Here is a 21686-nt window from a genome sequence, read left to right as displayed (position 1 = left end):
GGAACCAGGAACGACGACGATACTCACGACGGAGCCTTTGACGAGTCTGTTTCCTCTGGTCGCCGACCCCGACCTTCAACTCGGTCGTCACATACACCAAATCACATCCAACCATGAGGGGGCTTCTTAAGTTCGCTAGTGCGGCATGCGTGCTGGGCCAGCTGGCAGACGCTGCTGTTCAGGTCAATTTCAACAGTGATCAGTCGATCAAGGATGGAGCGAGCACAATTGCTTTTGGTCTGTTGAAGTTCTACACAGGAAACAACACTGGTGACGTACCAGGAAACCTGCCAGACCCTTATTTCTGTATGAGCACACTCAACCATCGGCTAGGATCCTCACTAATAACTCGCAGGGTGGGAGGCAGGAGCGATGTTTGGAACGATGATCGACTACTGGCTATTGACCGGAGACTCAACCTACAACGACGTGACAACGCAGGCCATGCTTCACCAGGCTGGGGAGGACGCCGACTTCATGCCACGAAACCAGACTAAGAGCGAAGGAAACGACGACCAGGGATTTTGGGCGATGGCGGCGATGAGTGCAGCAGAGAACAAATTCCCGGATCCGCCGAAAGACCAGCCCCAGTGGCTAGCACTCACCCAGGCCGTTTTCAATCAATATGTCACCCGCTGGGATACCGAGACATGCGGCGGCGGATTGCGGTGGCAGATCTTCACTTTCAACAACGGCTTTAACTACAAGAACTCCATCTCCAACGGCTGTTTCTTTAACATTGCTGCTCGACTGGCAAGGTTTACGGGTAACCAGACATATGCCGACTGGGCGGAAAAGATTTGGGATTGGGAAACGAGCGTTGGATTGATCACGCCGGACTTCAAGATCTACGACGGAGCAGGAGTCGACAACGGCAAGAACTGCCAGGACAAGGATACGATTCAATGGTCTTACAACGCGGGTATTTTCATGCACGGTGCTGCCGTCATGTACAACCACACCCAAGACAAGAAGTGGTTTACCCGTACCGAGGGCGTCCTCACCGAAGCGACCACGCTCTTTTTCAACCAGAGCGCCATCAGCGAGCAGGCTTGCGAGCCTTTCACCCTATGCGACATTGACCAGCAGACTTTCAAGGGCTATTTGGTTCGTTGGATGGCTGGGACAGCGCAGGTCGTACCTGACTTATTCGACAAGATCATGGGTCTCTTGAGACCCAACGCCGAGCTAGCCATGTCGGTATGCAACGGATCGCCGGCTACTGGATTCAAAGGCAAGCCCGGAACGGCCTGTGGCTTCAAGTGGAACCCCAAAGGCCAATTCGACGGTCTAGTCGGCGTGGGTCCTCAGATGAGCGCTCTCGATGCGGCCATGTATATGCTGGTGAAGAAGTCCGATGTCAAGACCGCACCGGTGACGGCCGATACTGGCGGAACTTCAGTCGGCAATCCCAATGCCGGCATGAGCTTGCAGCCCAAGATTCCCACATTACCGCCAATTGAGACCAAGGACAGGGTAGCCGCCGGCTTCGCCACGACAGCCATGGTTCTCAGCGTCGTTGGCGGATGCTTCTTCATCATGAAATGATGAGTGTGCATCATCAGTAACTGTCTTTGGGTTTCGCTGGTATCTAATTCGGACTTGGCATTGGACACGGCGTTGAGGAACAAACCAGCTTTGAGAGCGGTTTCGCATGGTACGGCCGGGTCGGCAGCAATTGATGAAAATATCCCTTCAGTGAGGGTTTGGGTTGATGATATACCCTACATACATATATATACATACATATTTTATTCTTATTCTGACATCTGTCCGCCAGCCACATCTTCGCCTAGACCTCCCTATCAGCTTCGAGTCTTCGGACCTCGTGCGAAATTGTCGAGTGAATGGTTGCGTGACTGTATGTCTGAAGGGTCTTTGCAAGCGACATGCGCTTAGCATACCTCAATTTTTGATCCATGGCTAGCTCCAACACGGCAACAGTTGCTGTCGTGAAGGTTGGGAAATGTCTCTTCATTTCTCTAGCGCGGAGAGCTTAAAATCTCCCAATTTTGACCATCGGCGTAAACCCGAGCGCTTACACTTTCCCGAAGTGGGTGCAACCTCCCCCGCGGCCCCGCTTCACCCCGCGGCACCTGTACAGGAGGATGGGCGCGGGTGGGACGTCATGGTCATCCAGTTCCCTCGGGGGCCAACACCCGACTTACATAGAGTCGGGTTCTTCCCGGTGCCGTCCAGAATCCTTTTCTTGGGGTTCTGTTCTCACCTCCCCTCAATCGTTTCGGTAGCCCTCGTGTATCGAGGTCATCTATCTCGTCGTCCGTTCTTCTGTTGCGTGAACTTTCCTCCTTAGAGCTTTAGACTCGTCTAGTCTCACCCACTCATCTCAACTCGACGGACCGATTCTGAAAGGACCAAGATCGAAACCTCCGTCAAGATGTCAGCCAAGCATTTCATCAATGATCCCACCAAGCTGGTGAACACGGCCCTTCACAGCCTCACGCTGACGAACCCGAGCCTCGCCCTCGACAAGACGAACAAGATCATCTACCTCAGACCGACCGCCAATGCCGCGCCCCAGACCTCCGTGATCAGCGGCGGCGGCTCCGGCCACGAGCCCTCGTTCTCCGCCATGGTCGGAAAGGGACTCCTCTCCGCCGCTGTTGCGGGAACCATCTTCGCCAGCCCCAGCGCCGAGCAGGTCCGCACCGCCATCGCCTCGCGCGTCGACACGTCAAAGGGAGTCCTGGTCACCGTCATGAACTACACCGGCGACGTCCTGAACTTTGGCATGGCCGTCGAGAAGGCCCGCGCCCAGGGGCTCGAGGTTGAGATGGTGGTCGTCGGCGACGACGTCGGCGTCGGGCGCGCAAAAGCCGGCAAGGTCGGCCGCAGAGGTATCGCCGGCACCGTGCTCGTGCACAAGATCGCCGGCGCGCTGGCGGCCCAGGGACGGCCCCTCAGCGAGGTCGCAAAGGTCGCGCGCCTCACCGCGGACAACCTCGTCAGTGTCGGAGCCAGTCTGGAGCACGTCCACGTCCCGGGCCGCGCGATTCCCAGCGAGAAGGACGAGGGCGCGCTGCAGCTCGGCGAGGCGGAGCTGGGCATGGGCATTCACAACGAGCCCGGCTCCGGCAGGGTGAAGGCGGATCTGCCGGAGCTGGTGGCCAAGATGCTCACGCAGCTGCTGGACCAGAACGACAAGGACCGGGCGTTCCTCAACGTCAACTCGAACGAGGTCGTTCTGCTGATCAACAACCTCGGTGGCGTGAGCGCCCTGGAGCTGGGCGGCATCACGGCCGAGGTCGCTTCGCAGCTTGAAGGCAGCTACGGCATCCGCCCCGTCCGCATCCTGAGCGGCACTTACATGACCTCTCTGAACGGTTTGGGCTTCAGCATCACGCTGCTCAACGTTGTCAACACGGACATCGGTGGACCCAGCATGATTCAGCTTCTGGATGCCCCTTGCGAGGCTACCGGCTGGTCGTCTCCCATCCTCAAGGAGACCTGGGAAGCTAAGAACACTGCCACGAGGGAGGATGGAAGCGGCGCTGAGCAGGCCACTAAGCCCAGCGATCTCAAGTACGACGCTGCGTCCGCTACGAAGACCATCACCAATGCTTTGAACCGCATCATTGCTGCCGAGCCCGAGGTCACCAAGTACGACACAATTGTCGGTGACGGCGACTGCGGCATCGGCCTGAAGAGAGGAGCTGAGGGTAAGTTCGAAAACCAGATTGAGACATCGCACAGCAAGCTAACATTCAAAACCCAGCCATTCTCAAGCACATCTCCGAAAAGCCCCTGACGGGCGACGCCGTCGTCGACCTGGCCTCCGCGGTCCCCGTTGTCGAGAACACAATGGACGGCACCTCGGGCGCCCTCTACGCCATCTTCCTCAACGCCCTCGTCGGCGCCCTCCGCAGCCTCGCCCCCGGCACCGCCGACCCCAAGGTCTGGGCCGCCGCCCTCAAGCAGAGCAGCGACGCCATGTCGCGCTACACCCCCGCGCGCGCCGGCGACCGCACGCTCGTCGACGCGCTGTACCCCTTCGTCGAGACCCTCGGCGAGACAGGCGACGTCAAGAAGGCTGCCGAGGCGGCGCGCGCCGGCGCCGAGAAGACCAAGGGCATGAAGGCCAGCCTTGGCCGGACGGTGTACATTGGTGGTTCCGGCTTCGAGCAGGTCCCCGACCCTGGTGCGTGGGGCCTGAGCTGCTTCTTCTCCGGTCTTGCTGGCGAGGAGGACGGATGGGAGAAGTTGTAAAAAGAGGGAGCTATTTTGTGATATCCTGCGTTTAGACGCATCTTGTTATAATTTTCTTGGCTGGGAGGGAAAAGCGATTCAGGGGCTGGAAGGGGCGGTTGCACATGTGTTTGGAAAGCGGCAAAATGCAGCAATGTCGGGAAATTGACGGCCATGGTAGCACAGAGGAAAAAAACACCAATGATCCTATTTGTCTCTTCAACGCCAAATTTGTCCCGTTTTTAAAGAAAGCCACTCTACCGTGGGTATTTTGACGCAATGTCTCCGCCCTCACTGACTCGCCGTCGCTCTTTTCTCACGGGGCGACTATATCTGAATTGAACAGCTCCTTTCCAGCAGCTTACATTTCCGTATCGCTTGATTTTGATGCGGGCGTAGGGCATCGTGGCCCTATCGCTCTCTTCCCGGCGACGCGTCGCGGATGATGCAGGGTTCGTGGACGGTCGTAAAAAGACTAAGATTCTGAACTCGTCCGTAGATGTACAGCTCATTCAGCTCAGGAGGACCAGGATAACACTATCACCGCGGAGGAACCTGCAACGCATGTTAGCTTGCGATGTTGTCATGTCGGAAACGGGGGCCGGCGCGTCGTGTCGCCATGAGTGTGTACTGACATTTTGCTGATGAAACGGTCCTTGTTGACGGGACGGCCCTTCTTGCCGTTGGCCAAACGCGGGGTCTCTGTCCACATTTCCTGCGATCCAAAGTCAGCGCCTGTGTTCCTTGATGCTCTTCCGTCTGATGATCCACGGTGGGTTTAGATGGTCGCACCTTCACGTTCTCGAGAACCATATTGCAGTGTCTGTCGAAAGCCTTGACGCGCGCAAGGAGCTTGCGGTTGTTTCTGATGGAGATGAGGACCTGGGTGTGGCTGCGGACGGCGGTCTGGAGGATGGAGAGAGGTCCGGCGCTGAACTCGTGCTCCTCGAGCTGGGCGATCTCGTACTCGGTGAGCTCGTTACGAGGCTTGGTGAGAAGCTCCCTGCATTGCGCATGTCAGCGTCGCGTTCTTTTCATTCAGTAGGGAAATGGAGGAACGCACTGGATCTTGGGGTCGGTCGACATGATGGGCGGTTACGGCGGGGAGATGGTCGTGGTGCGTGAAAGTGGGTAAGTAACGTCGGAATGATACTTTTGATGTAGGCCGCAGCAAGGCTGAAAGAGTTTGGCGGTGCTTGCTGCTCAGTGGTTGGTGCGCTTTGGCTGCACCTGTCCAGTGAAGTCGGCGCTGGCAAAAAAGTGCTCCCGTCCATCTACAGCGCGGGCACCTAGGCAAAGCTCAAGGTGCGCCAGCTTTAGTGGAGCAGAATGGCACCCGCACGCATGGCCAGTGCACCACCCCGGCCGCTGGAACCATCCAATTGCCTTATGATGCCCGTGGGTATCCTCGGCCTCAATTTTTGGTGGTGAGGAGCATGGAAAATCATTCCCGCGGCGTCGTCTAAATCAGTCCTCGACTCTTCGACCATCACCACCCCTCCACCCCTCCGTTCCACGAGCCCGCCAATCTCCAGTCGATGCGCCGCTTGTCCAAGACGAGCGCATAGGCAGCTGGTACACAAATAAATGTTCTCCAGGACGATTTCAGTACGAGCCGGGTCGGCAGCACTAGCTGCTCCTTGCAGGAGCTGCAGCAGAAGCTTCGGCATGCCTCTCAGAGCAAAGATTCTTGGTGCGCAAGCTTCGTCAAGCGCACAGGTCAGTCAATCTACTCAATTGAGAAACCTGCCAGAAAGTGAGGCGCTAACTGCATGCCCGCATAGATGTCTACGAAAGTCCCAGCCGAGTTCCAGGAGCGCCGCAACGACGATCCCGATGATGTCCTCTTCAACAGCCTCTACGGTCTGCGGACCATCCAGCTCAATCGCCCGAAGAAGCTCAACTCGTTGAACGCCAGCATGATCCGCAAGATTCTGCCGAGGTTGGTGGAGTGGTCGAAGTCCGACATGGCGAACGTGGTGGTTATGAAGGGAGCCGGTGAAAAGGCTTTCTGCGCCGGCGGAGATGTCGCCGAGCTGGCCAAGTACAATCTGGAAAGCAAGGACGGGTGGAAGAAGAGCTCGGACTACTTTGCGCTCGAGTACATGCTGGACCACTACATCGCCACATACAAGAAGCCATACGTCGCTTTCATGGACGGCATCACGATGGGTGGCGGCGTCGGCCTTAGCGTTCACGCTCCCTTCCGTATCGCTACCGAGCGCACCGTCTTCGCCATGCCCGAGACGACGATTGGTTTTTTCCCCGACGTCGGCGCCTCTTTCTTCCTGCCTAGACTGCAGGGCTACGTCGGCACCTACCTCGCACTCACAAGCGAGCGACTCAAGGGCGTGAATGTGTTCTACTCGGGTCTTGCTACGCATTACCTGCACTCGACTTCTCTGCCTCAGCTCGAATCCCGTCTGGCTGAAATCCACTTCGAGGACCAGGATAGCATGGACAAGCGCCTGAAGATCATTGCAGCGACGCTCGAGGAGTACGCCACCGGTCTGCCGTTCGACGAGCCCATGCTTATCGCCGGTGAGCTTCGCGAGGCTATCGACCGCTGTTTCTCAAGGAGCAGCCTTCAAGGGATCATTGAGTCGCTCAAGGCTGAGGAGGGTGAGACCAAGGAGTGGGCCGAGAAGACGTTGGATACGCTGCACAAGCGCTCGCCTACGGCCGTCAACGTCGCTTTGAAGCAAATGCGTGTTGGTCGCGAGTGGGGTATTGGGAAGACATTCCAACACGAGCACCAGATTGCGACCAAGTTCATGAAGCACCCCGACTTCTCCGAGGGCGTGACTGCGCTGTTAGTGCGCAAGGAGACCCCCAAGTGGCAACCAGCCACTTTGGACGCCGTCAAGACCCAGGATGTCGACGCGTTCTTCCAGAAGGAAGGCGACGAGCTAGAATTGCTGAACAACCGCAATTACTCTGAATACCCCTTCTACTTCGGATTGCCAACCGAGAAGGACGTCAAGGAGGTCGTCATCGAGGGCCAGTACTCGCCTAAGCAGGTGTTGAACAAGATGGTGAAGGACAGCAATGGCCGCCAGGGCGTCAAGCAGGTTGTTGAGGACATCTTGGCCAGGAGAACGTCTGTGAACGACAAAGGCCGTGCGGTTTGGGAAGAAGGGATCTGGTAGGCGTGCGGAGCGAATGAAGGTTCGCCGATGTCTCTCTGGAGCGTAGGTGTGTACAATACTGTAGATGCTTCATTATGTGTCTGAATAAACAAAAAAGAAGTCACTTTTGCGTTCAATTGCTGAAATGGACGTGCACTGATTGCCGGAATAGCTTCACCTCATTGGGGGCTTGATTTTGAGCGATAACAAGCTAATCGTAGCTGATTGGCCAACCAGGTTTTAAGATGTTTCGATAACTAAACTTCATCGTGGACGAGGTTGAGAGAAAAGTTGGGGTAAGAATGACTTCATTCTAATAGGTCCGGGTGTTGGTTGCGATAGTGTTGCCTGCGGTCGGCAGCCTCATGAGACGTCGGAGTTAACGCGCGAACCATTTGACGGTTCGGATGTCGCCATCACAGTCATCACTTAAACCTCGGAAAAGTGGCAAGATGGGTGAAGAGATTGGCGCAGGATGGCTTCACTTTCATTGGGCCGGTGACACTAGGCTGGCCAAACTCTGTTCCGGATAGCAATGGTAGGTGGAGATGAGTCATGGGTAGAACGCTAGCGACGAAAAAAAGCATTGGAACGGATGGAATGGGAGTGATGAATGATGAATAGGAAGAGAGCAAACCAACCTGCCCAGCTGGCCCGTGGGATTGTACAGACAACGCAGGCGAGAGAAGAGGGGGACCAGGAGAGACCTCAGGCTTCAGGGGGGACAAGTATAAAGAGGGACGGGGCCCCGCCGTCTTCGGTCAGGGGAAAAGAAGGAATCTCGTACAGAATTTCCCTCCTGTTTTCTTCAATCTTCAGTTGCAAGTTCGGGCGCCTGGACCTGTCTCCGGAGAAGGCCCCGGTTGCAAGCACAAAGTCCGACCAAAAGAGAGGTGAGGAATCGGCTGACCAGGGCCCCCACCCACTCCCGAGAAGCGAAAGAAGGGACCCACTTCCGGCATTCACTCAGCAACCGCCCTCCGTTCCCATCAAGGCTCCAGCAGAGAGGTCTCGATCCCAGCGTTCTTACGTAAGGTAACCCATTTCGCGCACGGGCCATTCGGAGACTTCGACGTCTCAGTCGCGGGACAAACGAGAAAGCGTGCCTGCACGTGTTTGGGCGCGTTCTGGATTCGGCTGTCCGCGCTAGGAAACTAGGCGAGAGCAGCCCCTGGTCCAACGTCACAGAGCGGACCCGCCTAACCCAGTTTGTACCGTGACTTGCGACTCGCTGTATCTCCAATACACGCGACACCACTGCAGTCTTTTCGTTGTGTTATTGCTTCCTCTGCGTACGAATACCTCTGCCTCAGCATCTGAGCCCAGTCTTTCATACTTCAACTTGGAGTTTGGTTTGCCAATTCCTCGATTTTCGTTTTCATCGTCTGTTTGAGGTCTGCAAACAGGCTGCTGCAGGTTGTCTCGGCCGAGTTTCTGTCCTAAAAGGTAGTCGCGCAGGGGGTCTAAGTGGTTGATCCACTTCTCAAAAACGCGACTTACACCAAAGCTGGACCCAGGACGCGACTACTTCACGACCACGGCCATGATACCCGCCCCGCGGTTTCTTACGTGACGCCTGCACTTTACCACTTTACCACTTTACACCACTCTACAAACACCAATTGCCAACCCACCTTCCACCCAAATCTCTCCTCCACTTTAAACTTTCCCTTTTTCCTTTTTCCACCCTTGGTCACCGCCCTTCGAGATCGTCGACCTTCCCAATTCAACCTTCCTCTCCTCTATACACGTCGACACCCATCAAACTGGACCAACACACGATCCGGCACTGAGAGCCTCGCCTACCATGGCGTCGCCAATGCCCGTAGCCCCCATGGGCAATTGGGGAGGAAACGGCCAGGCCAGACCACCACCGCCTCCAACGCAGGAGGCCGAGGAGATGGGGGTTCAGATCAAGACTATGGGCCGTAAGGACTTTCTGTCCTGGTGCTTTGGGAGTGTTACTGACGCGATTCCATAGTCAAGGTCACATACACATTCGCCGACAATGGCGAGAGTTTCCTGGCGCGGCATCCCCAGCTACTGCCTATCCAAACAGTCCCAATCGACGAGAAGCGTACTATTGGTATGGTCGACCTCAGCATATGTGCTCAGGCGGTTGCTAGGTGCAGCCCCGAGCTTCTCAGCGACAGCACCCGCGACTTTGCCGTCTACGCATACGACTACTCGGAACCGGACGAACCTCTTGTTGGCCAAGGCCTGCTTGGCTGGATCGTTAATCACGCCGACGACAAGAGAATCATTGGACGTGCCACCAGGAATCCCCTTTCAGTCTTTAGCGGAGGCGTGAAGGATATCTTGGAGATCAAGTTCAAATTGAAACCCGTGGCCGCCATGGCACGACCGCAGTACGAGCCCGAAATGAAGCCAGACTTTCGACACACCCTTCAGCGCTCCGAGAGCCACATGAGCGTCGAGATGCAGCCTGCCAGACCGGCTGAGGGCGTTGTCACGCCATCGAGCCATGCCGAGTGGAACGCATTCATGCAATCAAATCCTCAAATGGCCAACCAGCAAAACCCTGCCAGAGTTGCATCGCCTCACCAACCCCCGAACCATCATGAGTACCAGCCGCCGATGCAGCGCAACGACTCATTCAGCTACAATACGCCACCACCGCAACAACCGCCGCCACCGCAGCAACATCAGCAACAGCAGCAGCAACAGCAACAGCAACAGATGCCGCCGCAAATGCTGCCCCAACTGCCTCAGCCACCTCAACAGCAGGTCCAAAACTCTGAAGGACCCAACCGAGTTGCCCCGACGCCTGTTGACACAGCAACCGAGCCCCAGGCCAACCCACCTTCGAGACCCTCATCCAGGGCATCCAACCGATCCAGGAAGTCAAAGCCTACCGGACGCCCTCGTGGCCGACCTCGCAAGCAACCACGAGCTGAGAACCAAGGCAACACCTCCGGATACGAAGATGGAACCGATGGCGATGAGGGTCCGGCAAAGAAGAAGAGGGCCACCACCACTCAGGTCAACAACAACATCAACACCCCATTTGGAGGCGGCCCAGAGCTACTACGAGTGGCAGCCAGCACATCTGGCTCTTTGCGGAGCCTGAGGCCAGCGGGCAGCCCTGCTGACGCTCCCATGGGCTCCCATATGCTGGAGGTCCCCAGAGCCCCTACACCAGTCCCTGACAGGGGGCCGTCGAAGCCGGCTGGCAAAACTGCTAATGGTAGCAAGCTCCGTCGGCAGTCGACTCTGAGCCAAGCTGCGACACCCCCAAGCCAGCCTGTTTTTTCTGAGCCTCCCTTCGCCCTATCTCCAAGTCAGCAAGATGGTCGTTCGCCTGTGGATTCTGAAGCTGCATCTCCGATGTACTCTGAAGACAGTCCTGCCGCTATTGGGTCCTCACCTCCTGTCCCTCGCACAGTGAGCTTCGTGCGTTCGAGCCCGCCAGCTTCCAGCCCCATTCTCCCCCCAATGCCTATGCCCATGGGCCAACCCGCTGATTCTGGATTCATGAGCGGTAGCGTCGATGACCTGTTTGAGGATGAAGCGATCAAGCAGCTCCCCCATCCAGTCGCCATCGCACCAGTATTCAAGGCCAATGTCACAAAGGAGAAACGGTCTCGCTCTGGTATCCCCGTCCAAGTCTTCCAATTATCAACTCAGCCATCTAGTGAAGCAGACTTTTCCAGAAATATGCAGCCTATGCCATCCCGCCCACCAACTTCAACACCTTCGCAGGAGCCCCCATTACCTCCGCCGTCGCGGAGCACTAGTGATCCAAGAGCATCTATGGCTCCTCCGCCTACTCAGTTGGCGGAAAAAGAGCCTTCGCCACAACAAGAGGAGCCGGTTGTGGCGTTTGAAGCAGACGCCGAGAAGGACGTCCAAGCTGCTCCTAAGCCGGAAAACCCGCAGCCGATCGACACCGTCGACATTGCGTTGGAACAACTGGCCCAGGCATTACATGGCTTGCCTGAACCGGCTCTCCCAGAGCCACCAAAAGGCGCAGACGAGGCTGATTTATTCGCCCGGCCCTCTGCGCCTCCTTCACTGCAGCGCTCCGAATCCTCGGGCTTTTCCCTGGCTCTACCCACAGTCCCTGCCAGTGATCCAATCGGTCCACTGGCTCTGCCTGCCCTTTCTCAACCGGATATTACATCCTTTTCGGAGGCACCTTGTCCGCCTAGTGACGCGCTACAGGCTCCGAAGTCGCCTCAGCAATCTTCAAGGACGAACAAGAACTACGTCAAGAAGCAGGCTATTAGAGAGAAGTTATTGCAGGCGATTGAGAATGGACAGACTCCGATGTACTGCACAAACTGCGGTGCCATCGAAACTCCGACGTGGCGGAAGATATGGACTCAGGAACATGAAGGAGTGCCGGAGTTTACCGAGTTCTCCGACAAACCTGGAAGAGTCACGGCTATCTTGGTGCTCGACCGTGATGCGGAGGAAAAGCCCACGAAATACCAGGTCATCAAGAAGGCGCTGGGCCGTGACGACAGCAAAATGGAATGGAAAGGACACATGCTTTGCAATCCTTGCGGCATCTGGTTGTCCAAGTGGAAGGCGCATCGACCGCAAGAGAAGTGGGAGAAGGATAGGGGTCGCCTCAATCAGCAAAGACGTCCTCGTGGAACTGGACGAGCCCCACGACCGCCCAGAACAAAGAAATCCGGACTAAACCAAATGAACCCGACATCTGAGGCGTACTTCCCGACTGACCCTCTTGGGCCTGACGACCAGGAAATCTCACCAATGGATGATGAGAGCAGATCTCGAGGCGCCTCTCAAGTCAGCAATGCCAACGAGTCTTGTGATATGTTCTTCCAGCAACCAGACCAACAAGACTCCCGCCCTGCGTCGCCGGGGAATGCCTCCAACGCTGGCTCTACTCACTCCAGAGGCAGTGGCACGGCTAAAAGCCCAATCACACTTGATAACAGTGAAGGCCACAGTATGGGCTCAACTCGACGACTGCTGTTCCCCTCCCCACGAAAGGAAGGCGCTCCGAAGATTTTGGGTGAGCTGGCCATTAACATTGTGCACACCGCACCGGAGTCTACGGCCTCTGCCAACTCAGCACAAAGCAAAGCCTCTGAGAAGGGTCCTGGCAAGGACAACATGCCGGAAGCCACTGGTGCGAATAAGGAGAACCTCACAATTCCGGACGACGATATCGAAGACCTATTTAGGAGTCCCATGATTCCTCGTCCGTCTACGCCTCCCCCTCGCGACACGGCCCCTAATAATGGCCCCTTCAAAACGCCCACACGGCCAACCCCCAGTCACCGGCCGATTACCAGGAGCGTCACTCGAAGCGTTTCTCGTTCTTTGGATCTGCTTCGGTCCCCAGCCGCCGTCCGACGCACCCCTACGCGGACACCTCGATCGGCTAAGGGCCCTATTCGAAGAAGTCCTCGCCTGCATCAAGAAGACTTCTCTCAGATGGAGATGGCGCTTGAAGAGTATCTCCAAACGCAGCCTATGGATCACCAGTACGACTCTGACATGCTCGAGGCTATGAACCGAGCGCTGGCAGAGACCATGAATGCTTCTGGCAACTTCGACATCACCAATATGGAGCTTGAGTTTGGCGACCTGTTGGGCACGCCCTCCCGACCTTCTCCAAGGGCTCGGCAGCAAACGGATTATGACGACTGGAACACGTGGGAAACCAACATGCGCGCTCGTCAGGCCGCAGAAGATGCCAGACGGCAATGATACCCCCGATTGAATGGATTATTGTTTTGTGCATCGACGTGGAGGAATGGGAGATTCGATCACGCAACAGCATCGCGAGGACTCGCGTGATTTGTTTGTTTTTTTGGGACTGCATACAAGAGCATAAGCATGTGATACTCTATGGGAAGGCGTTGCAACGCATCACGATGATGACGTTTTGGGTGTTATGATTACTGCATTGGGTTTACGACTCCAGTAGTATTACGATGAGTTGACGTTCCATCAATGGGTTCAAGACTCTTTTACTTTCACATTTTACCTTTATGAAGCATCGCGTATCAGCAATACAACAGTTAATGCCGCAGAATCACTTTGCTATTCTCAAATATAGTGCCCAATCATTGACGTGTTACTGCAAAAGTACAGGAGCCACGCTTGCTGAGATTATGTTTGTGGCATCAAACGCAAGCAACTTATCTTCAAGGTCCCGGGGACAAGTATACGGAAGATGTGACCAGTGATACAAATTTATTCTACTTGGGACGTCATGTCATTCACTCATTCTGGCACCTTCCTGTGAAAGTGGCCTCTACCAGGTCAATGAAACAACGTTAATGTGCGTAGTCGAATGATGTGCCTTCATCTTCAGTCTGTGACATACTCCGTAGCGAACCATCAAACACGAAGTAGAGTCAATAGTAGGTGATTTATACCAACCGCAGTCGTGGACCGCTTCCATCTACAGCCAGATGATGACACATAGAGTACATATATTCTACACTTTTTAATAACGTCCACAATGGTTTCAGCATCCGCTGCGTCATATCTTCCTGGCTTGCCCTCGCCAGATGCACTTCCCGCCTCGCTCTTCTCCCCGTAACATCCGCGCACCTCATTTCTTCCTGATGAGACCCTTGGCGTTGGAGTATCCCTTGATACGCTTGGTGTACTTCCACAGGTGCTTGTACTTGGGACCCTGGCGCTTGGCTTCCCAACCGCGGGCCTTCTTGGGCTCCTTGAGCGAGTAGACGCGCGTGGGGCGGAACTCGATGTCCGCTCCCGGGACGCCCGCGCGCTCCATGACGCCGGCTGTGTTCTCGTCCCAGATTGTGCGGAAGATGTTGAAACCCACGGGGTTCAGACCGAACTTGTCTCGGAAGGACTTGAGGGAGAAGCCGTCGCGGCCGGAGTAGAGCTTCGCCAGCTCGGCCGTGTCGAGACGCTTGTCGCCCTGCTCGAGAATGAAGATGGACAGGCGGTGGTACGGGCTGCCCTTCTGCGCGAAGGCGGGCAGATAGGGGACGGCGAGCTGGGAGGGGTCGCGCAGCTTGGAGAGCGGGATGGAGGTGTTGGTGGGGGAGACGGGGACGTTGGCGGCGATGTAGTGGACGCGCTTGCTGAAGCCGTCCGTCTCGACGTTGGGGACGTCGGAGTCCATGATGACGATGGACACGAGGCGCTCGCCGGCGGTGAAGGGGGTCACCCGCAGCTTGGGGGCCACCTCGGTGACGTTGCTGGGGAGAATCTTGCCCGGGGGCACCTTTGAGCGGCGGAACCAGAGCTGGACGTCGTAGGAGGGTGTGAGCTTGGGGAGGATGTCGGGGACGATGTTGAACTGCTCGATGCGCTGCTCGGTCAGCTTGGCCTCGTAGCCGCGCCACTTGCGCTCAGCGAGGTGGCGGTAGATGGGCTTGCTCATGTCGCCTGTTCAATGGCATGTTAGCACCCAATGCAACGCATAGAGGTCCGGTTTGAATCCGTGAGCCGTACCAAGACCATCTTCGAACCGCCTCTTGACTGCCGGGTCGTTTATATCCGCCAGAATCTTGAGCTCCTCGACGTGCTTGCGCAGACTGCTCAGCTTCATCTGGCGCATCCGCTCCCCACCCCTGACATCCTTCGGGTCCATGGCCTCCAGCCTCTTGATCTTAGCCGACTCGGCAACAATAGCAGCCAATTTCTCTTCACGGTCCGCCGCCAGAATCTTGCGCGCCTCCTGGAAAGCCTGGTAGGGCAATTGCTCGAAGGGGAGGTTCTGGCTCGTGCGGATGGCGTAACGGCGACGTCGCGAACCGACGGGTGGTGTGCCGGCCTTCCAAAGGTCCTTCTCAGCCCAGGGGGCTACCGCCGTGTTGGGATCCAGCTCGAGGGGGTCGGCCGTCTCGGGTCTTTCGCGCACCACCTTGTATACTTGGGCGGCCGGGGCCGGTGTCGTGGAGATGCCCCTCCGTATCGGCAAGGTCGTCGTTGTGGCGCTGTTCAGGCATCGCCGCAGCGGCCGGACGGCCTGCCTACACGACGATGACATTGTGCTGGCTGTGTGGGCGGTGGAGAGTCGGTGTGGGTGGTGATTTGTCTCAACGACAAGACGCTCTCACAGCGAAGGAGGTTTTTCACCCAGCTTCGGCGGGATGGCACGCACTTTGCGGGTCTCCATAATTATTTTTCCAATTGAATGCACGGAATATCCCGCCCCGGGGGGACAGCCCAGCCCAGCGGGCAGAGCTCCCACCTCTAACGGCTGTACGTACCGGCTTTTAGCGCCGTCTGATTGGTGAGGCGCCGACAGACGGGCCAAATTTTCGTGCTCCTCCAAAGGGCCATCCGGTCGAATCTCCAAATTGACGACGACGGACGACCACCCCGCGGAAACGGATCTTTGATCAATCAGAACGCCGAGTCTCCTTTCCATTGTGAAGCCGTCGCCCGCTCGGACAATGGCCGGCAGGGGAGTCAGGAGCCTCACCGAGGCCATGAAAGGCCTGGCGGTCTCATCGCAGGCTTGCAGAGCGACGAGGCCAACATCTCTCCTCGGCTCATCCAACTTTACGAGATCAATGGCCAGCGAGGCGCCATTGCCCAACATCACGACGTCGGCGATCTCAAAGCCCAGCGACACATGGGCACCAAGTATGCATTGCCCGCTCACCCCTCGCTCATACACCACGCAAGCAATTGCTAACAAGGCCCTCTGCAGCCACCTCCGTCCCGGTCACGATCCACGCCTTCCCGGACCTCGAGCCCCTAACCCTCGACGTCTACTCGCCGAAGCACCTCTTTCTCCCCCTCCGTCGCGATCTCCTCCATCTCGCAGTCGTCTACGAGGGCGACAAGACCCGCCAGGGTACGGCCAGCACCAAGACGCGCTGGGAGGTCCGCGGTTCGCATCGCAAGGTGCGCCCCCAGAAGGGCTCCGGCAAGGCCCGTGTCGGCACCAGGCAGTCTCCCATCCGCGTCGGCGGAGGTGTTGCCCACGGCCCGAAGCCGCGCGACTTCAGCACCCGCCTCAACCGCAAGGTTTACGACGTCGCGTGGCGCACCGCCCTGAGCTACCGCTACCGCCGCGGTGAGCTCATTGTCTGCGAGAACGGCATGGACCTGAAGATGCCGTGGGACTTCACCTCGTTGGTCAAGGCTCGGTACATGCCGCCCAAGCTGGACGAGGAGTACAGCCGCAAATGGATCTTGCAGCTCCTGGAGGCCAAGCAGTGGGGCAAGGAGCACGGCCGGACGTTGTTTGTCACCTCTGGAGAGAAGCCGTGGCTCTCCAGGACCATGTTGGCGGCGGGTGACCATGGAAGATGTCTTGATGTCAAGGACGTGGATGTGAAGGACTTGTTGGAGGAGGGACGTGTGGTGATTGAGAGAGAGGCGCTGAAGGAGATCATCGAGGCGCACCAGAGCGACTTGGTCAGCAAGATCTTCATTAACGGTATCACAAGGTCAGGCCCGGAAATTATCCAGTACTGAAGAGGGCGACGAGGAAAGGTGAGAGGAAGAAGTCTGTGGATATCGTGTAACACCAATCACCCAAGCAGCAGAGATTGTCTGATCAAAAGGCGCCTCTTCAGCGTGTAGCAATAGAAGGCATATCCTGCCATTCACTCTGTAAATGTGCGCTTAGATGTGTGATTACGCCGGTCTAAAGTGCAAGGCCATTATTGAATCGGCCAAAATCCCAACGCTAACCAGAGCTAGGTGATTCCATAAATGGTGTGCGGTTAGCATCGAGAAAGAAAAAACGAGCCACAGAACTGAATGGAACGAACTGTGTGAGTCTTGCTTCGACTCACTGAATAAATTGAGAACATCATGACAGTGTGCATAATCCCCTTGAGGGGTACTGCAGAAAACTCATGGGATCCTGTGTCGCAAAATGGGGCGCCAACACGTTCAACTTGCCTCCATTCGGAAACCTCCTACGCCATACCGCGTCAAATTCCCTGGCAGAAACGGGTACATTGCCCGGGTACCAACCCACCCACACCCAGCCAACCATGTACCGAACGACTCGTAAAACAACACCCCATGTTTTTCTTCTACTGTGAAGTCGAAGAAAAAAGCTGCAAAAGCACACAATAACTGAATACTCGTCGGATCGTCTGACAGGTTAATTCAGTTCGAACCCCATCGTTGGGGGTTTTACAGGGCTCGCCGCTCCCTGTTCTCGCCGGCGATTTAACTCCCTGCTCCGGCCCCATATTTCCCGTCGGCTTGTGGAGCGGCGGCCCGGCATGCGAGCCCGGCCCCGGCGGCTTGCGCGCACGCACCCTACGTCATTGCGGGCGGCACAACAGCTTGGCTCGTCATTTCCCCCCTTCGACATCCATCGTCAGGGCACTTAGAGTTTCCCGACCAAGGACAACTCCCATGCAGGATGTTCACTTATACCCAAGTTCTCCACTGTAGCAAGTGCCTTTGGGTCCTGGGTATCGACGAAGCTTCGTCTTGTAAGAGGAGGGAAAATAATAGGCATATTAAGCTTACAAGCGTAACCATCAGTAACCTTTCAATGGCCTTCAAAATCATAAAAGACCTCTGTAGCTAGGGAGCCAGAGGAAACAGGACGTCGGATGTCCTCTAGTACCCTGTATAGGGCTTACCACATCCTTGTTTCCCGCCCAGATACCTGCAGTAGTGGAAGATGACATGAATGACACGACGGGAAGGAAATACCTAACCCAGGGTGCGGGTTCAAGGATGCCGTTTACACACCCTCCCCTCCTTTTCCCAACTCCCATGCGGAACCGTTAAGCGCGTTTTACCTTTTTCGAGTCACGGATACGCGACCCGTTCAAGGGGGGGTGTTTTCGCTGTCGCCTGCCGGAAGGAGGACTGGTGACGTAGAGATGAGTTAGACAAAAGGGCAGCATGAGGTAGGTAAGCTCATTCACACAGCTTATAGCTTCGCCAAATACGACGACCCCCGTGCTCTCCTGTCAATGGTAATTTCCTCCCTGTATGAACTGCTCAAGATGCAATGCAATGCAGACTCACCCCGACGCGGAAGCGGGCAAGACGCCCCGAAGCGAGCAAAGCCCACCCAACGACGTTGCAACTGGGGCCCAGGGAGGAGCTGTTCTGACGTAGTAGTAGTACAGCCCAAGCTCCTAGCTCCTAGCTCCCCAGCTGGCCTACGTAGGAACTTGTTGCTTAGAACCCGTCGCTTCTTCTACTTTATTTCGTTTCTTCCTACTCCTACACGACGACTCGCTTCTGTCTCACACTTTTACATCCATCCCGTCTGCAACTCATCTCTGGATTCTAGACTCTTTTGGGTGTATGAGTCTCTCCCTGGGCCATACCCTTGCAACTGAGCCCGCTCGCCACCATCTCAAACTCAAGCAAGAAAACCGTCTTTCCAACATAAGAGAACGACCGTTTTCTTATCAAGGACAACATCGTCAACGGCAGTCATCGCATTGTAGAAGACCCATAATCACCAGGAGGGCAACTTCGTCGAGAGGAACGACGGTGGAGAAAGCAGCCGCCGGTCACAGCGGCGACATAAATAGTCAAGCATGCACGGCCAGGTCAGTTGCCCACCCATTTCTTCTCATTCAATCGATACCGTTCTCTCACCGAATCTTTTTTTGAATTTTGATCTGTGTACTGGGAAGAATCTCGCCCGGAAGCGGATGGCTCCGCTCCGGCAGTTGGCCCTTGATAAACGGCCTTGAAGCCTGGCTAGTGGCCATATCTATAACTCGTTTCTTGGAGAACCCTGTCCCGAGGCTCCATTCCGTGGCATTTGCATTGCGCCCGACGATCCACCAGGGTATCCGATTGCAATTCCAGCTTTGCCTTCTGTTGTCTGCTTCCAACGAATGACCTTTTGGTTATCATTATGCCCGTCCAATTCATTTCTCATCGCATGGGCAAGCCATAAGCCCAAACTCTTTACAACGCCAGTACATCAAGCTTGTTCGAAAACGCTATCTGGCATGTGGTCATAGTTGAAGTCCATGCTGCTCGCAGACCTAGAGGACATGCTTGTCATGGCCCGCTCAGATCTTGTAGGGGAGATCAGAGACATTTGACCTACGTCGTCCTTGGTCAATTTCCCGCAACAAAGATCACAAATCGATAAACTCACTGTCGATTGAGGGCCTATATCCTGGTCCCATGTCGAGTGGTCTTTCACCAACCCCTCGACTAGCGTCGATACTTTGCTTCTTGACACGCTCTGCGCTGCTTTGGACAAATCGTCGGGCCTCATTTTCAAGCCATAAGTTGATGTTCGGGTCGTTGCAGTTAGCGTGGGACATGAGCTCATTCTTCATTCGTGTGACTTGGTCCACCAAACCGTTATATTCCATTTGCAGCTGAGCGTGCTGGCTCTCCAGACCTTGCTTGGTCTCCTGCAAGTCAGTTACCCACTCCTTCTTCTTTTGTCGGCACTTGCTTGCTGCTATTCGGTTCCGCTCCAGAAACTTATTGCGCTTTTCACCGTCGCCGTCACCATCATCATGAATGTTGTCATTGTCTTGCACGGGCGCCTTTCCCTTCCTTCCCCTCTTCCTTGGAGGACTGGCATCCGATGGCATCGTCGTTCTGCTCGACTTGGACGATGTCTGAGTTAGCATCGAGCTGGTGGAGTCTGTCCTCGAGCTTGACTTGGAGGTAGATGGCACATGCATCAGCGTCGGTCGGTCGTCCATGGGTTCTTGCTTGGTGGTGTAGTGCGCCTGGTGATTGCCATACATCGCGGGCATGCTAGACATCATTGGGTCCCATGCACTCGGCATGGGCATATAGACTGAAGGATTCTGCGACATTGTTGGTGAAGTCGTGTGGGCTTCTGGAGGCTGTATTGGAAGCGATTCCGGAGGCAGCAGACTCCGGGGCTGCTCGCTGTCGAAAGACTCGTTAGTCGGTGTCGCAAGATCAACCGCGTCATTGAAGAAACTGGGAGGGGTGTTCATCGTGGCGACGACAATCGATTCCGTCTAGACGGTCTGGTCGTGGGGAAGGTCGAAGATTACCGAGTTGATGAAATTGTGGTCGTTCCCACACCTACCCGATACGATACGCTCCGAGTAACGACAAAAGCCGACAGGATAAAAGGACGAGAACGCTAACCGGGACGATGATGAGGACGAAGATGGAAGTTCGAAGCGGATGTCGGAGGTGCGATGAGCGCGGAATGCGCGGGAAATGGTGTGGTCCTGTCACAATCTCAACGCCTGCGTGTACTTGGCGATGATTGAAAGTGCACAAGCCGTTGCGCTGCTTCAAGTCGGGTATGTGTAGGGAGTGACGTTTTCCAAGTGCGATGGTCGCCGGTTTTCAGTGACCAAAGCGTAGGTGCGCTTCGATGATTTAGGAAAAGATGGAGCTACAAGCACCAATTGGTCAGTCTTTACCACAAAGTATGACGTCTGGGCAGATCAGGTTGATGTGCGACGGGCTGATGGGGCAGTCTAGGAATTATCGATGAACAGGAGGCGGTGCAACAGGCAATGCCATGTCGATGTGCATGGGCACTCCGGGAGTACGACGACAAGAACAAGAGTACAAGTAAGGGATGAAGAGCGGAACGGCAAGACGACAGTAAGAACGGCAGCAAGGATGGTAGAGAGCATCTGAGGATACCTTGACTATCAAATGCTCAGAAACGGAGGGCCCGCTGTCAATGTGGATGGGGCGACGTGAGTGCTGCCCGCAGGGCCAAGAGAAAGCTCAAGGGGTAAGCCGGAGCGATCAGGCCGCTGCAACACTCGCCGGTGAAGACGCCGCCTGCTAGACGGAAACGGCAGAGTTTGGGGGCGATGTTGGAACTTGGGATATCTCGTGAAGGGATGTGACGACCTGAGAAAAGTGTCTAATCGGCTTACCTGAGCTCAGAACCAGTTTCCTCAGAGCGGGTGTAATATTGCCGCCGATACCAATGAGAGTCGTGCCGACTAGGTTGCGACACAAAATGAGAAGCCAGCGCTCTGGCAACGGTAGCAAAACGGAAGAGAGCCCCGTTTCGAGATGGCGATGTGGTCTATCGGCTAGGGCAAGGTATCCCCTGTTGGTAGACGAAGCTTTGATGCGGCCAGGCGAGAGCGGTAAGGAGAGCAAGTCAATTGACGATGCGACTTGGATGCCTCTGTAGAATCTGGCCGTGATTCTCGATACTGGCCAGTATCATGGCACGCTGTCACGGTGTTGCCGGACGCGGTACCAAACCGATGAAGATGCGGCAATCTTCCACCAAGCCAGCAAGGATGTTCAGGTAGTGGTGTGGGTGGACACTGCTAGTGCTTGCAGTGCGATGGAGCAGTCCAAGTCACACAAGCAGACGTCGCCGGCTGGACAGGGATAAGCGGAAAGCGACGCAAGACCGGTTGTATGTGTTGAAGGTGAAGGAAGACGACGGCGGCGGTGAGGCCAGTATGGTCAATCGGCAGATGC

At 55.9% G+C, this 21686-nt stretch overlaps 7 protein-coding genes across 7 annotated transcripts; 4 read left to right on the top strand and 3 right to left on the bottom strand.

The window, feature by feature from the left end:
* Positions 1 to 1547: 1547 nt before the first annotated feature.
* GCG54_00000894 (Dihydroxyacetone kinase 1) lies at positions 1548 to 4227 on the top strand (the record flags this gene model as incomplete). The annotated part of the gene is made up of 3 exons (XM_045401025.1): positions 1548 to 1553; positions 2333 to 3680; positions 3737 to 4227. The coding sequence occupies 3 exons, from the start codon at positions 1548 to 1550 to the stop codon at positions 4225 to 4227; spliced, it is 1845 nt and encodes a 614-aa protein (XP_045263698.1).
* A 491-nt stretch (positions 4228 to 4718) lies between these two features.
* Positions 4719 to 5292, bottom strand: GCG54_00000893 (Small nuclear ribonucleoprotein Sm D2; the record flags this gene model as incomplete). The annotated part of the gene is made up of 4 exons (XM_045401024.1): positions 4719 to 4761; positions 4842 to 4921; positions 4999 to 5209; positions 5270 to 5292. 4 exons carry the CDS (start codon positions 5290 to 5292, stop codon positions 4719 to 4721), a joined length of 357 nt encoding a protein of 118 aa, XP_045263697.1.
* Positions 5293 to 5793: 501 nt separating this feature from the next.
* Positions 5794 to 7355, top strand: GCG54_00000892 (3-hydroxyisobutyryl-CoA hydrolase; the record flags this gene model as incomplete). Its single annotated transcript, XM_045401023.1, has 2 exons — positions 5794 to 5925; positions 5991 to 7355. 2 exons carry the CDS (start codon positions 5794 to 5796, stop codon positions 7353 to 7355), a joined length of 1497 nt encoding a protein of 498 aa, XP_045263696.1.
* Positions 7356 to 9141: 1786 nt separating this feature from the next.
* GCG54_00000891 (uncharacterized protein) lies at positions 9142 to 13043 on the top strand (the record flags this gene model as incomplete). The annotated part of the gene is made up of 2 exons (XM_045401022.1): positions 9142 to 9262; positions 9316 to 13043. 2 exons carry the CDS (start codon positions 9142 to 9144, stop codon positions 13041 to 13043), a joined length of 3849 nt encoding a protein of 1282 aa, XP_045263695.1.
* Positions 13044 to 13896: 853 nt separating this feature from the next.
* GCG54_00000890 (54S ribosomal protein L35) lies at positions 13897 to 15312 on the bottom strand (the record flags this gene model as incomplete). Its single annotated transcript, XM_045401021.1, has 2 exons — positions 13897 to 14708; positions 14775 to 15312. 2 exons carry the CDS (start codon positions 15310 to 15312, stop codon positions 13897 to 13899), a joined length of 1350 nt encoding a protein of 449 aa, XP_045263694.1.
* A 409-nt stretch (positions 15313 to 15721) lies between these two features.
* Positions 15722 to 16754, top strand: GCG54_00000889 (54S ribosomal protein yml6; the record flags this gene model as incomplete). Its single annotated transcript, XM_045401020.1, has 2 exons — positions 15722 to 15914; positions 15982 to 16754. The coding sequence occupies 2 exons, from the start codon at positions 15722 to 15724 to the stop codon at positions 16752 to 16754; spliced, it is 966 nt and encodes a 321-aa protein (XP_045263693.1).
* Positions 16755 to 19200: 2446 nt separating this feature from the next.
* GCG54_00000888 (Transcription factor atf21) lies at positions 19201 to 20209 on the bottom strand (the record flags this gene model as incomplete). Its single annotated transcript, XM_045401019.1, has 2 exons — positions 19201 to 19325; positions 19381 to 20209. 2 exons carry the CDS (start codon positions 20207 to 20209, stop codon positions 19201 to 19203), a joined length of 954 nt encoding a protein of 317 aa, XP_045263692.1.
* Positions 20210 to 21686: the final 1477 nt, after the last annotated feature.

This window comes from Colletotrichum gloeosporioides (genome assembly GCF_011800055.1).
Source record: "Colletotrichum gloeosporioides strain Lc1 chromosome Unknown consensus_50, whole genome shotgun sequence".
In the NCBI taxonomy this organism is placed as follows: Eukaryota; Fungi; Ascomycota; class Sordariomycetes; order Glomerellales; family Glomerellaceae; genus Colletotrichum; species Colletotrichum gloeosporioides.
The sequence above is the reverse complement of the archived record's forward strand: the minus strand, read 5'-3'. Positions and strand labels throughout refer to the sequence as shown.